The sequence below is a fragment of the Kogia breviceps genome, chromosome 11 (genome assembly GCF_026419965.1).
Source record: "Kogia breviceps isolate mKogBre1 chromosome 11, mKogBre1 haplotype 1, whole genome shotgun sequence".
NCBI lineage: Eukaryota > Metazoa > Chordata > Mammalia > Artiodactyla > Physeteridae > Kogia > Kogia breviceps.
The window spans coordinates 2,682,018-2,695,725 of record NC_081320.1 but is presented as its reverse complement, the minus strand read 5'-3'; the positions used below and the strand labels follow the sequence as shown (position 1 = coordinate 2,695,725).

At 53.5% G+C, this 13,708-nt stretch overlaps 1 protein-coding gene across 1 annotated transcript in view; it reads right to left on the bottom strand.

The window, feature by feature from the left end:
- Positions 1-4,482: 4,482 nt before the first annotated feature.
- The window catches only part of TGFBRAP1 (transforming growth factor beta receptor associated protein 1), a 45,089-nt gene continuing 35,863 nt past the window's right edge, over positions 4,483-13,708 (bottom strand). The window contains exons 8-12 of the mRNA XM_059079523.2: positions 12,838-12,981; positions 11,121-11,264; positions 10,397-10,556; positions 8,882-9,315; positions 4,483-7,036 (exon numbers count right to left, since the gene is read on the bottom strand). Coding sequence (XP_058935506.1) covers positions 6,860-7,036; positions 8,882-9,315; positions 10,397-10,556; positions 11,121-11,264; positions 12,838-12,981 — 1,059 coding nt within the window. The 3' untranslated portion in view covers positions 4,483-6,859. The remainder of the gene's footprint in view (positions 7,037-8,881; positions 9,316-10,396; positions 10,557-11,120; positions 11,265-12,837; positions 12,982-13,708) is intronic.

Here is a 13,708-nt window from a genome sequence, read left to right as displayed (position 1 = left end):
CCCCCGCGCTCTCTCCTGCTGCCTCTGGCAGCTGCTGTCCCTTTGCCAACCATCCAGCCGGAAAAAAACAGCCAAGCTCATTTCCAGAAGCATTTTTGAAAAGACAGGTTTGCTGTTCCTTATTAAGGGTCCTTTGGGGACTCATTTCTCATTTCCTCCCTCATTGAAATGCTGCTGCAGTCTCCCCTCCTTGCCGTGCTTTGCTGTGGTGTCATGAAGACTTCGGATGTTTTATTAAACCATGAAGAAAGGGTCACTCACCTCACCATAAAAGACAAACAGGACTGGATAACTTTATAAATGCATATGGAAAAGTGCAAAGCGTAATTTGCTTTCAAAGCGTGAAGGGAGAAACACTAAGAGCAGCGGGAGGCTCTGTCTCCCCGAGGCTTCGATTGTCACGGGATTTGCGGGGCCTCTCAGGAGGCAGGCGGGCCAGGCTGCTAGGAACTGCTTTCCCTGGTGGGGAGCCCTGGGACCACTGAGACGCATCTGCTCAGACGCTCTCCAAGGTGTGAGGTTCCACCAGGTTTTTGTCCCCAGAGTCTAAATCTCCATTACACCTTCGTGTGAACCTACAGATCCTCTTCTTCCCCCAGATCCTCTTCACTCCCCGGCCCCCTGCTCTGTTTTCCTCGAATCTTTCCTTCTCAAATGATGCAATAAGCAGATATGGGTAAGTTCTTAACTAGACGTGAGGTGATGCTATACCTTAAAGTTTAGATTTAGATTCGCTAAGAGAATGGAGTACTTTCCATCCTTAGGAATAAATGTTCCCTAGTCTTAGACAAGTTTTAAAAATCATTATCTACTGATTATTTTTTATTATAGAGGTAATTTGCTCCTTGTAGAAATGAAAACTTTTTTTTACCCAAACGCATAAAGAAAATTAAAGATATTCTAGTTTTTTAAACTTACATATAAAAATGTGTATTTCTTTTGCAAAATTTAGATCATACTATCCCACAACTTAGCTTACTGTTTTGGTAGATCTTTTTTTCATGTTTTGAAGTGATTTCTGGTGGCTGGAAGTCATCCATTATGTGCTGCACCAGAAGCTAATTTACTTAAGTACGCCCCATTTGGTTTTGTTTTTTTCTGTTTTCCACTATTAAAAAAAAAAAATCCTACAATGAGTATCCCTGACATAAATCTTCCTACCTAGCTGCTGACTATTTTCCTAAAATAAACTTATGAAAGTGGAATTGGTGGCTTTTGATGCCATAATAAAATTGTTTTTTCAGAAAGGTCATGGCAGTTTATTCTCTAACCAGCTGTACTTGAGTTACCAAAACCTTGGGAAACTCTTAACGTAGGTTGTGAAGCTCTTCTCAGCAGCCACCAACGGGTCGTCCACCAACAGGCTTGGCAAAGGTTGGATGATGAATTGGGACATGAAGGAGCCCGGGAGAAAAAGCCCACAGCCGTTTGACGGTGGAGACATTAATAATTCAAGAGCTTGACAGTGCTGCAAAGGCTTTCGCCAATTAATATATATTCACTAACTATATATAGAAAAGTGGGCGTCCCTGGTGGCGCAGTGGTTGAGAGTCCGCCTGCCGATGCAGGGGACACGGGTTCATGCCCCAGAGCGGCTGGGCCCGTGAGCCATGGCCGCTAAGCCTGCGTGTCCGGAGCCTGTGCGCTGCAACAGTGAGAGGCCCACGTACCGCAAAAAATAATAATTATTATTATATATAAATATAATATAAATTTTTAAAAATTTATTTAATTAATTTATTTTCTTTTTGGCTGTGTTGGGTCTCCATTGCTGCGCGTGGGCTTTCTCTAGTTGCGGCGAGCGGGGGCTACCCTTCGTTGTGGTGCGTGGGCTTCTCATTGCGGTGGCTTCTCTTGTTGCAGAGCACAGGCTCTAGGCGTGCGGGCTTCAGTAGTTGTGGCACGTGGGCTCAGTAGTTGTGGCTCACGGGCTCTAGAGCGCAGGCTCAGTAGTTGTGGCACACGGGCTTAGGTGCTCCGCGGCATGTGGGATCTTCCCGGACCAGGGCTCGAACCCGTGTCCCCTGCATTGGCAGGTGGATTCTTAACCACTGCGCCACCAGGGAAGCCCTCCATGTACTATATTTTAATACAAAGGATTCTCCAAATAAACTGGCCACAACATTCTGTTTCTTTTTTGGGGGGGCGGGAGTCCTTTCCCATATAATTAAAAACCATGCAAAGACCAAGATGAATGGACCCAATACCAGATGGACACGCTGGCTGAGGCTGTCCCTGGTGGGGGGACTGCTGGTCTCTCTACAGCACAGACACCAGTGTTTCTCTTCCGCCCAGAACCGGGATGAAGCCTCGGCCTCCAGCCTCATCTGTCACTGTCCCCTGCCGCCTTCCCGGGCTGCAGAGTCATTGGATCCTCTTCCTCTCCATCCCCACGGGGCCATAAGCCCGCTCACCCCCCCACCCTGAGTGCAGCACTCTCCCTCCAACTCCGTGCATCTGGTGCACCGGCACTGCGTGCTCCGGCATTTTTCCCCCGGGGCTGTCATTACCTCTAGCAGGGCTGAGACCAGATGTGTCTCTCACCAGTTTTTCTGCAGAACGGAGCACGATGTCTGGCACGGAGCATCTTCCAATATATACTTGTGGAACGAATGAATGAAAGAATGAATGAATGAATGAAAATACAAATAAATGACTGCATGGATTGCAAAAGGAAAACCACCCCCTTAGCACCTTGCATACAGCTCTTGGTGAGTCTTTTAGCCCCTCAGCTCCTGGCCCGGTGGGTGTGCACCCTGGCACGTCCGAGGCGGGCTGGGAATGGCTGAGCTTCTCTGTCAGCTGCGTATTTTCTAGTATTTGTACAAACACCAGATACCTGCAAATTACACCAGTAAATTACACCGAGTACTAACAGGAGGGTGGCACAGCCCCTGCACGTTTCCAACACGCGGTTGCGTGAAATTACGGTCAGAGGAGCAGAGGTGATGCTTGGTTACGGGGCTCACACGTGCCACGTGCCGGGACAGCCAGCTGCCCCCCTGCAGTTAGGGAGCCGCCACACAGGTCTGAGTGCAGGTGTGGGAACAGCTCCGGACTCCTCCCAGCAGCAGACAAAGAAGCCGGACGGGAGGAAACGGGCTGGTCTAACTCCCTGCTTCCCTGATTAGCACGTTGGAAGAAGTGGAGAGCGGCAGTCCTCGCCATCCCAGACACACACACACCCCCCGCGCACACGCACACACACATATGCGCGCACATACACGCAGGCACACACACGCTAAGCAGGGGCAGGACCAGGGCTCTGGGGACGGGCATATCTCCTTCTCTCCCTGAGAGATGTTAGAGGTTTGTGTAAAGAGAGGCTCAACAACCACAGGGAACTCTGCTCAGTGCTCTGTGGCGACCTGAACGGGAAGGCAGTCCGATTTGCCGCACAGCAGAAACCAACACAGCAGCGTAAAGCAACTATACGCCCATAAGAATCAACTATAAAGAAAGAAGAGAAAAGAAAGGGGCAGCGGCAGACCAGCTCCTCCCACGGCCGCAGGCGCAGGTCTGGAGGCGGGGGTGTGGCCGCACAGAGGGACCTTCTTGCTGATTGCAGCAACGCAGCTGATACCCCGGGCGCTGGGGCCGCTGCAGAGGAGTTCCTGTGCGCCCCCGAGACCCGGGATCCCAGAGAGCGGTATTTGGTATCCGAGGCCGGCCCATCCCACTGCTTTGTCCTGATTTCCTGGCTTGGGACTAAACACCCAGAGGGTCCTCAGCCACCACCCAGGTCCAAGCACAGGTGGGGACCACAGCTCTGAGTCGCTGCGGCTCAAACTCCAAGAACGCCACCCAACCATCTGTACCCCAGCTTCTTCAGCCTGGAACACAGAGGACTCGCGACGGCTCTCCACTCCCATCACCCACACATACGTGGAGCTGGGCAGCCCGACCACCGTGGGGCAGAGGCTAAGAATGGTCGGGGGTGCTCGGCGGTGCACGCCCCCATCCTCGGACGAGTGCAGTACCCAGAAGGGAAGAGAGAACACGAAACAGGGCCACGACATTCACTTGACAGGATTTCTCAAAGGCCTGCTGCGAACGGGGTTCTAAGGGATGAATTAAAACTTAAAAGGTGAGATTTAAACAAAGTTATATTCCCTGAATATATTCGGGGCTAGAAATCCGAGGGCAGCAGCCTTCCTTGGGAGCATGTGGCTGAAAGGGGAAATATCGGAGAAGTAACCGGAGATCTCCCTTGTTAAACTCCGCAGGGCAGGATTAAGCTGAAGGCCACATACATCCAGGAGCACCTTAAGACTGTGCAGGAGATAGTCAGAAGTGCGTTGTTTAAAACGCAGTGAAGCAACGCCAAAGAGTTTGAGGAGCGACCAACGCGAGTCCTTGCAGGAGCCGGAAGGCACCACCAGGGCAGATGACCGAGTTCCACGGCCCCTGGGCTAGGCGCCACGCCAGCGGAAACCATCACGTCACCAAGATAACTTTTATTTAAAAAACAATTACAGGAGGGACAAAGAATCAAAAGAATTTTAATAAAATCAACAAGTTTACATTTGTACAACTTGTGTATTTGGGATCCAACCAGGGGCAAAGGGTAAAGTTGAAAGGAGCAGGTTTCCATAGGCGGCCGAGGGGGAAGCCCAGGTTACCCCGGCTGTGTGACAGGCAGTGACTCGAGGGTGGTACCCAGGGCCCCTGGAGCCCCACTGCAAGCACATCCGGGGCTCAGGCCCGGGCCTCCCCGCTCTGAGCACTGGCTCGAGGCTCCATAGCCCACGCGCCACCCCCACATGGATACCCGATAAGCGACAGCAGGTAACCAGCTCATGAAATTGAAGAGTCTTGCCCAGAGAATACTAATGTCAGCTGAGTCCAGTTCATGCTATTTTAACTAGGATGGTGACATCGAACCGACCCAGGGGGACAAGGGCCAAGTGACGGTTCTAATTCCTCTAAGCAATGGCACAGTCACAGGAGAGCAGGTCTTCAGAAAGAACCACGCATTTCTTTAAAAAGTATGATTTGAGAAAAGAGCCTTGTGGGAGTTAGAGAAAGGCAAGGTTTTTAACAATTCTGCACAGGGTCAGAGAATTCTGCTGCATTAGAGGATTCTAGGGTAGAGACAGAAAACTGCTCAACTCCAGTTCCCATTATTCTAAAGGATAACAAACATTTCAAAACATCGACCAATGTTCAGAGCAAAGAGAGACCCGTGCCCCCAAGCGAGAAAGGAACAATCAGAAGAAGCCTTTTCCAGGATTGAACCCCTCTCGTGGAGAGAAACGCGTGCTTCTAAAGGTGCAGTTTTCCGTGTCCCAGTCACTTGTTCTCAGAGGGACATAACCCCAAACGCACGAGTCGCAATGGTAACGTCCCCAGTAACACGGCTCCTTCACAACCATCCGCAGGGTAAGCCTCCCGACTGGGCTTTCATTCACACCAGCTTACACGACACACGGCTGAGCTGCAAGAATTTCTTCGTCATTGATTCTTTAGAAATCGAGACACAGTAGGGAAGAGTGCACGGGTGCCTTTGCTTTCTGGCGCCCTTGGAATCACAAGAGGAAAGAGACGCGGCCGTGAGCAGTACAGAAAGCGTCTTCACAGGAGGGAGGGTGAGCTCTCCACCCCGTCTGCTAAGGCCTGGGCTGAAGGAGAGGGGCCGGATCCCGGGGTCCCCTCGTCACACGCACGAGCTGATGCACGTTTGCCAGGCGCCACGGCATCTTTCTTCTTAGTCCCTGATAGAGTCGATAATCACCAGGAAGAAATTCAGAAGAGGGCAGTGAAGAAACAACAGCGTCGGCTTCTCCGCAATGCTGGACAGAGACGCGGGATGGGCGCGGAGTCTGTGATGTGGGGAGGTGTCTGTCCTGTGTGTCCAGGAAGCCGCGGGGCAGGCGTGTAAAGTGCTAGAGGTAGGGCAGCCTGCCTGGACTTCCTCTGGGGGCGGCGCTCCCTCGGGAGGGGTGACATCCCCGTCGCGCAGGGCAGCCGTCACCCGTGGCCCGCCCTGCAGGGCCAGCGTGGAGGTGGCCACCAGCCGCCCCGGAAAACACGCCCGGCTTGTGCTCAAGACCTCTTTCCCTTTTAATTTCTCGAGGAATCAGCGGGGGGGTACAAAGAAAAACGTCCCTAATGAACAGGACGGAGGTGAATTTCCAAAAGAGAGAAGAATCACCAAGAGGATATAACGCCAAATTGAAAGTTCTAATTGAACACGTGAATCACGGGGTTACAAACCGGCGGGCGATGCACCGCGGGCAGCCGTCCCCACCGTCGGCTCCAGACCTGCGAGCAGCTCCTCCTGGCGCGTCACAGCTTCTCGGGGCCTCACTCGCGAGGCAGCCAGAAGCGGATGAATTTACCCCAAAGGGAGGGCCTGGGAACCCAGGCGGATCTTTTAGGGGTTGGAAGCCAGATGTGGGAAGCAGGAAGGAACAAAGAAACCTCCCTGAGGCCAGCTGTCCCTCAGGGCAGAGGCAGAGCCCGCAGGGTGGCCGGAGGCCAGGCGGCGAGGACGGAGAGCTCTGCGCCCCGGCCGCTCGCCCGCCAGGACGCGGTCCCCTCCGTGCCGCCGGAGCAAACGTTCCCAGTGCAAACGCGTGTCTACAGATCGGGGCTCGGCGTGCGGGGTCTGGTTTGTCCGGGTGGCACGGGAAGCCTCATTTCCCTTCAGAGCAGACATCTGTTTTGGGTGGCGACGTCCCTGGACGGGTGAATCTGGCATGTCTCTACTTGGGGGGTTATCCATTTCCATCCGATGCGGGGGTCGGCCGCACCCCATTTCCCACGGGCTGAAGCCCCCCAGCGCCAGACGAGGGCTGGCGCGGCCTCCTGCTCTGGGCACCCGGCCGGCTCGGTAGGGAGCCTCGGCCCCGCCTCTTCAAGTCCGAGCCCCGGGGCTGGGGGAGCCGGGCTTCGCGCGCCTGCCGGCCGCACAGTGGGTGTGCACGAGACCACCGTTGGGATACCTAACGAACACGGGCTCGCAAAAGGGGTTTTGGCACATCTGGCAAAGCTTTTTGTCTGAGAGCCGAACTGAGCTTCCTTTCAGCTTCATCTGCAAAAAGAAACAAAGGCAGGGACGCCTGTGACGTCAGTGACACCGGTTGACAGAGCTGACACGCACTACCCCATGGGCGGTTATTATCACTGGTGAGGACAGCTTTCATACCAATTTCTCGAAACAGAGTATCAGCGGTGAAAATAAACAAGAACATCCTCTGGAACTGAAAAAGTCAAAAAAGCTGCAAAACTGCCTTCTTATTTTACAAAAGTAATTGCTGCTTGTCTGGTGGAGGAATTTCTCACCAAGATCTTCTTTCAAACATTCTCTGAGCTCTGATCTAGTCAAGCAAGGCCTGTGACAGAATCATGGGGCGTTAGAGCTGACAAGACCGTGAAAGCTATCTAATTCCCTGCTCCCCTCGTTTGCAAACAAAAAAAGTTAAGGCCCAAATAAGAGACTGGGTCAAAACCATGGGGTTGATTCACAGGCAGGATCCTGACCGGCCCCAGGAAACGTCATTTCCTGTCTTTAAATGTAACTAACAAAACTTTAGTGTTTCTTGTCTGATAAACAGGACTTGAGTTCTGCAAAAGCTAAAAGCCTTCCTGCACAATTTGCATGCATCAGCCCAGCAAGTCAGCCTCGTGGCAGAACAGAGTGACGGCTTAGTGAATTCACCCGACTCATTAGTTTCTTGAGTCGTTCAACAAACATTCAATGCCTTCAAGATGCCAGGTTGGCTCAGGAGTCCCGAGATAAGTGAAGGAAGTTCCTGCCCTCAGAGAACCCAAAGCCTAACAGGGAAGGGGGCAGCCACGGACGCAGCACGTGAGCGGCACACGGGGTGCCCTTCTGCTTAAAGGGGTGGGAAGGTCTCACCAAGGAAAGACTTAGGCGGGGTTTCGAGCAGGTGTTCACCAGGCACAAAAGGAAGAGATGAGCCATCTCAGGCAGAGCAAACGGCGGATTCAAAGGCCGTACGTACGAAACGACAAGTCCATTGGGACGTTCTGAGCGCCCTGGGACGGGAGGGGACAGGCCAGAGGAGGGAGGCTGAATCTCGCCAGCCTCGGCTTCTCCACCGGGGAGTCAATGAAGGCTTCCCAGCGGGAGGAACACGGCGGATTCCTGCTCTGGAAGGGACACCCCGCCGGCTGCGGGGCGTCTGGGCCTCACCAGAGAGAAGCCTTCTGGGGATGAGCTTGGGGGTGCTGTGGCCGGAATGCCTCTATCTCTCACCAAATGTTGAGGCCCTGACCCCCGGTGGGATGGTGTTTGGAGGTGGGCCCGCAGGACGGCCTCAGGGCCCTTAAGGAAGAGGAAGAGAGCAGCGCTGGCTCCCAGTGCCCTGAGCTCGGTGAGAAGGGGGCCTCAGCGGACCCCGAGTCTGTCGGCGCCTGGATCTCGGGCTCCCAGCCCCCAGACGGTGAGGGCTGGATGCGTGTCGTCTGAGCCCCCGGCCTGTGGGGTTTGTTATTATTAGTCACAGCAAGCCCAGGAGAAAGAGATGAGGACCCGGAACGTGCAGCCCCGAACCGGCCTGCTGCCCACAGCCGGGCTCCTCCGTGTCCTGTGCCCCCTCCTGGCGCCCCCACCCCCCTTCTGGGACGGGGAGGCAAGTGTGCCGGAAGCGCCGCGCGGATGCAGTGACGCCGCGACGTGCAGCGTGGACCGGGCTCCGGAGCGCGGCTCCGCGGCCCGTCCGTGTCTAAAAGGGGCGGGAAGCTGCCCCAGGCGTACGCCTGCCGGCCCGGCTCCGCCTGGCCTCACACACCCGCGCCTGTGTGAAGAAATCACGCGTGTTGAAGTCACAGAGAAGACACGGCCACGGACTATTTTTGCACGGGTAAAGCCGACCGCAAATCACACGTCTCGCCCGAGAGGCCGGGCTCTCACCTTGTCGTACTTGTAGATCAGGTTTTCGGACTTGGCCAGGCCCACGGCCACCTGAGTGGTCCTCCGGGCGTGGACGCTGTCCCTCACGGCCCCCGTCAGGAACGGGCAGAGCAGCTGCACCGACCACGAGCCCGGCAGCAGCTGCAGGACCCGGGCCGCGTCGAACTCGGCGGCGCGGCGGTTCAGGAGGTCCACGGCGGCCAGCGGCAGCTCGGGCGCAGAGGGGCCGGGGCCCAGGTACTCGGCCAGCAGCAGGTGGAAGAGCCGCTGGCGGTAGGGCGGCGCCCGGCCCTCGGAGCGCCACAGGCAGTAGTCCTCCGCCGCCGGGAAGTCGGCCAGCTCGTGGACCAGGATGCGCAGCGCCTCCTCGTGTTGCTCCAGCTTCCCGTGCAGGATGGCGCTCTCCACGGGGAGCCCGGCACCCCGGGTCCTGTCTGTGAGGCGGGACCTACTGGTTAGAAACGGCAGGGCCCGCGCCAGGCGGTGCCAGGCCAACGCCGCGACGGCACGGGCCACGCGCTTAAGCACAGGCAGAGCAAGCCTGGCTGCCCGGGCGCCCCTGAACTCTGCCACCCGGGCTGCCTTGACGCCCTGGCCTGGGAGGCAGAGTTTAGGGGTGTCCACGTAGCCTCCCAGGAGGGCTGCCATGTGCCTTAGGACAAAGTACACGTGTCACACGAGCATCATTCAGGCCTGAGTCACGTGCTGCTGGCCACGAGCTCAGTGTCATTGGATCAACAACATACATTAAATAAGGTGTCTTTAAGCAGAAACACACATAAACAAGGTTACATATTGATCGGCGGGTGAAAATGCTGTGACCAGAGGCTCTCAGGAGCCTGACCCTGCATTCCTCCAGGTAGGACGGCTCAGTGTCCATGAACTCAGCTGTGGACACTCTACAGGACACACAACTACCGCCAACGATGAGAACAGGAGTAGTTAATGGCCAGAGAGTGGTGGTAAAGCCACTCAAGAGAGCAAGGACAACCTGGAAATGCCACGGTGCCCGACACAGCAAGAGACAAGTTCAGTCTGCCAGGTGCTGCTCTGAGGCTACTACACACCATGGACACTGTGGTTTCTGCCCTGGAGGAAACGAAAACCAGAGCCCCTCCAGGACCCCCGCCTTCCTCCAAGCCTGGGGCAGCCGAGTGGGCTGCTGGGGGCAGTGCCACCCTCAAAGCCGTGATCAGAGCTGGAGCCTCAGAAGGAACCGACCTGGGGCTTCAAAGACGAACAAGCAAGTTCAAAGCAGCTTGGCTCAGCGGACATGCAGACCTCCCAACGCCCAGGGCAGCCTTCGTGTCATTAGCTAAGGGGCCCTGTCCGTTTCCAGAGGGTGGAGGACGGAACAGGGCGCCTCGCCTGCCCTCCAGGAGGCTGACTCTGTGCCACAGAGGCTCACAATCCACCCCCTTCCCCCGAACAGAGGACGAAGAGATGCCAAGGCCTGCGTCCCTGCCCCCACCCCCCACCCCCGCCGGTGACGTTTATCCAGAGAGATGCGCTCACCCAGCAGAAAGTGGACTCGGTACAGATCGGATTTCTGGAGCAGGCGTCGTAGCTTCGCCTGCGTCTCGGTCACTTCCGCGTCCTTGCCGCTGGCGCTGGGCCTCTGCTGCAGCACCTCGTCCAGGTAGAGGACGGCCAGGTGCGTGTGGTACTCCTCCTTCTGCAGGACGGGAGGGCGAGCAGACAGACAGCATTTGCTAGGGGAGGCCAGAGAGCGCCCCCCAACCAACCAGCCAGCAGGGGCCCGAGACTGGACGTGCAAGGTGAGCGGGGGCTACAGGACAACCACAGAACACGCGCACGGGAGCAACAGCTTTCAGAAACCACGACACAGAGAAGCTGAATCTAAGATCTATGGGAAAATATCTCATTTTGAGAAGTAAGGGCCACGGGATCTAAGTATTCTCCAAAAAAGGGACAGCTTTCCTCATTTCCTTTAAGAATAACAACAAGGAAAAAAAAAAATCTCTAAAAAAAAAAGAATAACAAGGAAGGAAAAGGGAAGAAAATATAATAAGCAGAGCAGACAAGAGATGGAGGGTGAGAAAAAAAGCTACTTAGGCCGCCGGTCTCTTTCACGAACATCCGGCTCCCTCCCTGACCTCCCACGCGTACAGACGGAGTGCCGGGAACACGAGACATCACGTTAGACCCGCGGGCCAAGTTCAGGTCCCGGTGAGGCCACCGCAGCCCACGCAGCTCAGCCTGCGCTCTGGGGCCTCACCTGCAGTCTCCTGTCCATGACCAGATGTTCTAGGTACTTAACCAGGGCTTGCGGGTATTTCTTAAGGCAACTGATGATATCATCTGGGTTAAATCTACTCTCCTGTTCATCCACAGGTCTCTTGGTGAAAACTTGAACTCCAACCTGAAAGAAGAAGAGCAACTTATTCATCGTGCTTTGCAAAGACCCCCCCCATCTTATCTTCGTCCTGAGCACTGTACGCTTTGGGTAGAAATCACTGTCAAAAACACGATGATTCGCGGGACTTCCCCGGCGTCCAGTGGTTAAGACGTCGCTTTCCAATGCAGGGGGTGCGGGTTTGATCCCTGGTCGGGAAACTAAAATCCCATATGCCTTGAGGCCAAAAAACCAAAACATAAAACAGAAGCAACACTGTAACAAATTCAATAAAGACTTTGAAGATGGTCCACATTTAAAAAAAAAAAAAAAGAAAACGACGATCTGGAAAAATAGTGCAGATGAAGCAGTGACAGAGACAGGAAATGCCGCACAGCTCCAGCTGGAATCCCTTCTACAAGGGTCAGAAACTGAGGAACCAAACACTTATTGGTGGTAGGTTTTGACAATCCACGAAGCAAGAACTCTGTAACGTTTAGATCATCCAAAGCAAGGACGGTCACTTGCGGGATCATAGGTGAAAGAAGACACAAGCGGCTGAAGAGTCAGTGAATTCAATTCTCCAAACGCCCAGACCCACCGTGTGCATTACCAACGTGGGACCCAAGCCCACACACAGCAACAAAGACCCAACAGAGCCAAAAATAAATGAATATTTTATTTTAAAAAATACTAAAAAGAACCCCTTTCATTTACTATTGCCAAGTAATACTGCATTTTGTGTTGTGCATATACATTTTATTTATCTATTCATCAGGTGATGGACACGGTTTTTTCTTTCTTTTGGCTGTCGTGAATAATACTGCCATAAATATTCATGTACGAGTTTTTATGTGAATAAAGGTTTTCATTTTTCTTGGACGCGTACCTAGGAGTGAAATCGCTGGCTCATATGGTAACTCTGTTTAACCATCTGTAGAACTGCCAGACTGTCTTTCAAACTGACTCTACTGCTTTACTTTCCCACCAACGATGAATGTGAGTTCTAATTTCTCTGCATCTTTGCCAACACGTACTATTGTTGTCTTTTCCGTTTTAGCCATCCTAATAGGTGTGAAATGGTTTTGATTTCCATTTCCCTTAAGGATTGATAAGATGACTGATGAAAACAAACAAAGAGGGCCCTTCTATGTCCCCAACCCAGCCCCCCGCAAAGGGGGTTGGGGGCGCAGAAGCAAGGGTGACAGTTTGCCTGGTGTGCCCCAGGCCCGGCTCCACGCCCTGCAGGGCGACCGTCTGGTCCTGCTCCAGCCCACAGAGGACAACAGCCAGATGCCACTAGGGGTGGGGGTCAACACACAGGTGTTTAAGAAGATGCTAAGACCTGACCTGCGGTGCCTTCTGCTTTCCCACACAGTGGCCTGCCCCCGACACAGGTGTGCAGAAGCACTGAAATGCAGAAATTCCCCGAGAGCTGGGATTCAGATGTGGCTCAAGCCATGTATTAAAAGGGGGGGGGGGAAGAAAGCGGAGAGAAGGGTTACAGTGTAGCTGCTTCTCCCACCTAGAATCAAGTTTTCTGTCCATTTTCACCAGCCCCCCTGCCGCCCCTGAACGGATGCGTTTACGAAGCACAAACCTCCGGATTTTTCTGCAAGACCCAGTCAGCATACTGCCACACGAGGTCCGGGTCGAGGCTGTACGTGAGGAAATCCACGACGTACTCGTACAGGTCTGAGCGTGTGGAGTCGTGAATATCCCCGTTCACGATGCTCACCCACAGCTGTAGAGGAATGAAAAAGAAGGTAGGGAAGGTGACATGCCTCTTAGAATTAGCTCAGAAAGGGCATGTGTGTGCGTGTTTGGCCTTTCAATATTTCAAAGTGGCAGGAGAAACTTTAGAGGCTTAAATCCATTTTAATTGTTTCACACGCACGAAAAACAAAAGAGAGGACACGGTCCAGGAAATCAGGAACATAAAGCACCAAGTTCTTTCTCTTTCCTTTTTAATGAGATCACAGTAATGTAAATAGTAAATATAGTATATGAGGAGACTTGGATGCATTAAAAAATGTCTCTTCCTGAAATAAAATCATCACTGACAATGTTTGGACACAGAAGAAATTCACCTACATCCATCAGCCGGGCTGTTTCAGCCTTTTCCATCACAGGAACTTCTGATTTGGGGACTGTGACAGTCTGAAGTGCTTTCAAAACCTCCGGTGACCCTGTGCCCTGGTGTTCCTACTATCTTTTGCGTGGGGGCTCAGGGTAGATTTTAATAATAAAGTCCTTTGCTATGTCATCCAGACACTTCCCTGCCGTGTAAACTGAATCTTTTTTTTTTTTTAATGCTCCACCGTGCATATGTACTATTGTTTTTATTTTTAAAATTTTTTGTTTTTTTTTAATTTTTGGCTGCATTGGGTCTTCGTTGCTGTGCGCAGGCTTCCTCTAATTGTGGCAAGCAGGGGCTACTCTTCATTGCAGTGTGCAGGCTTCTCATTGCA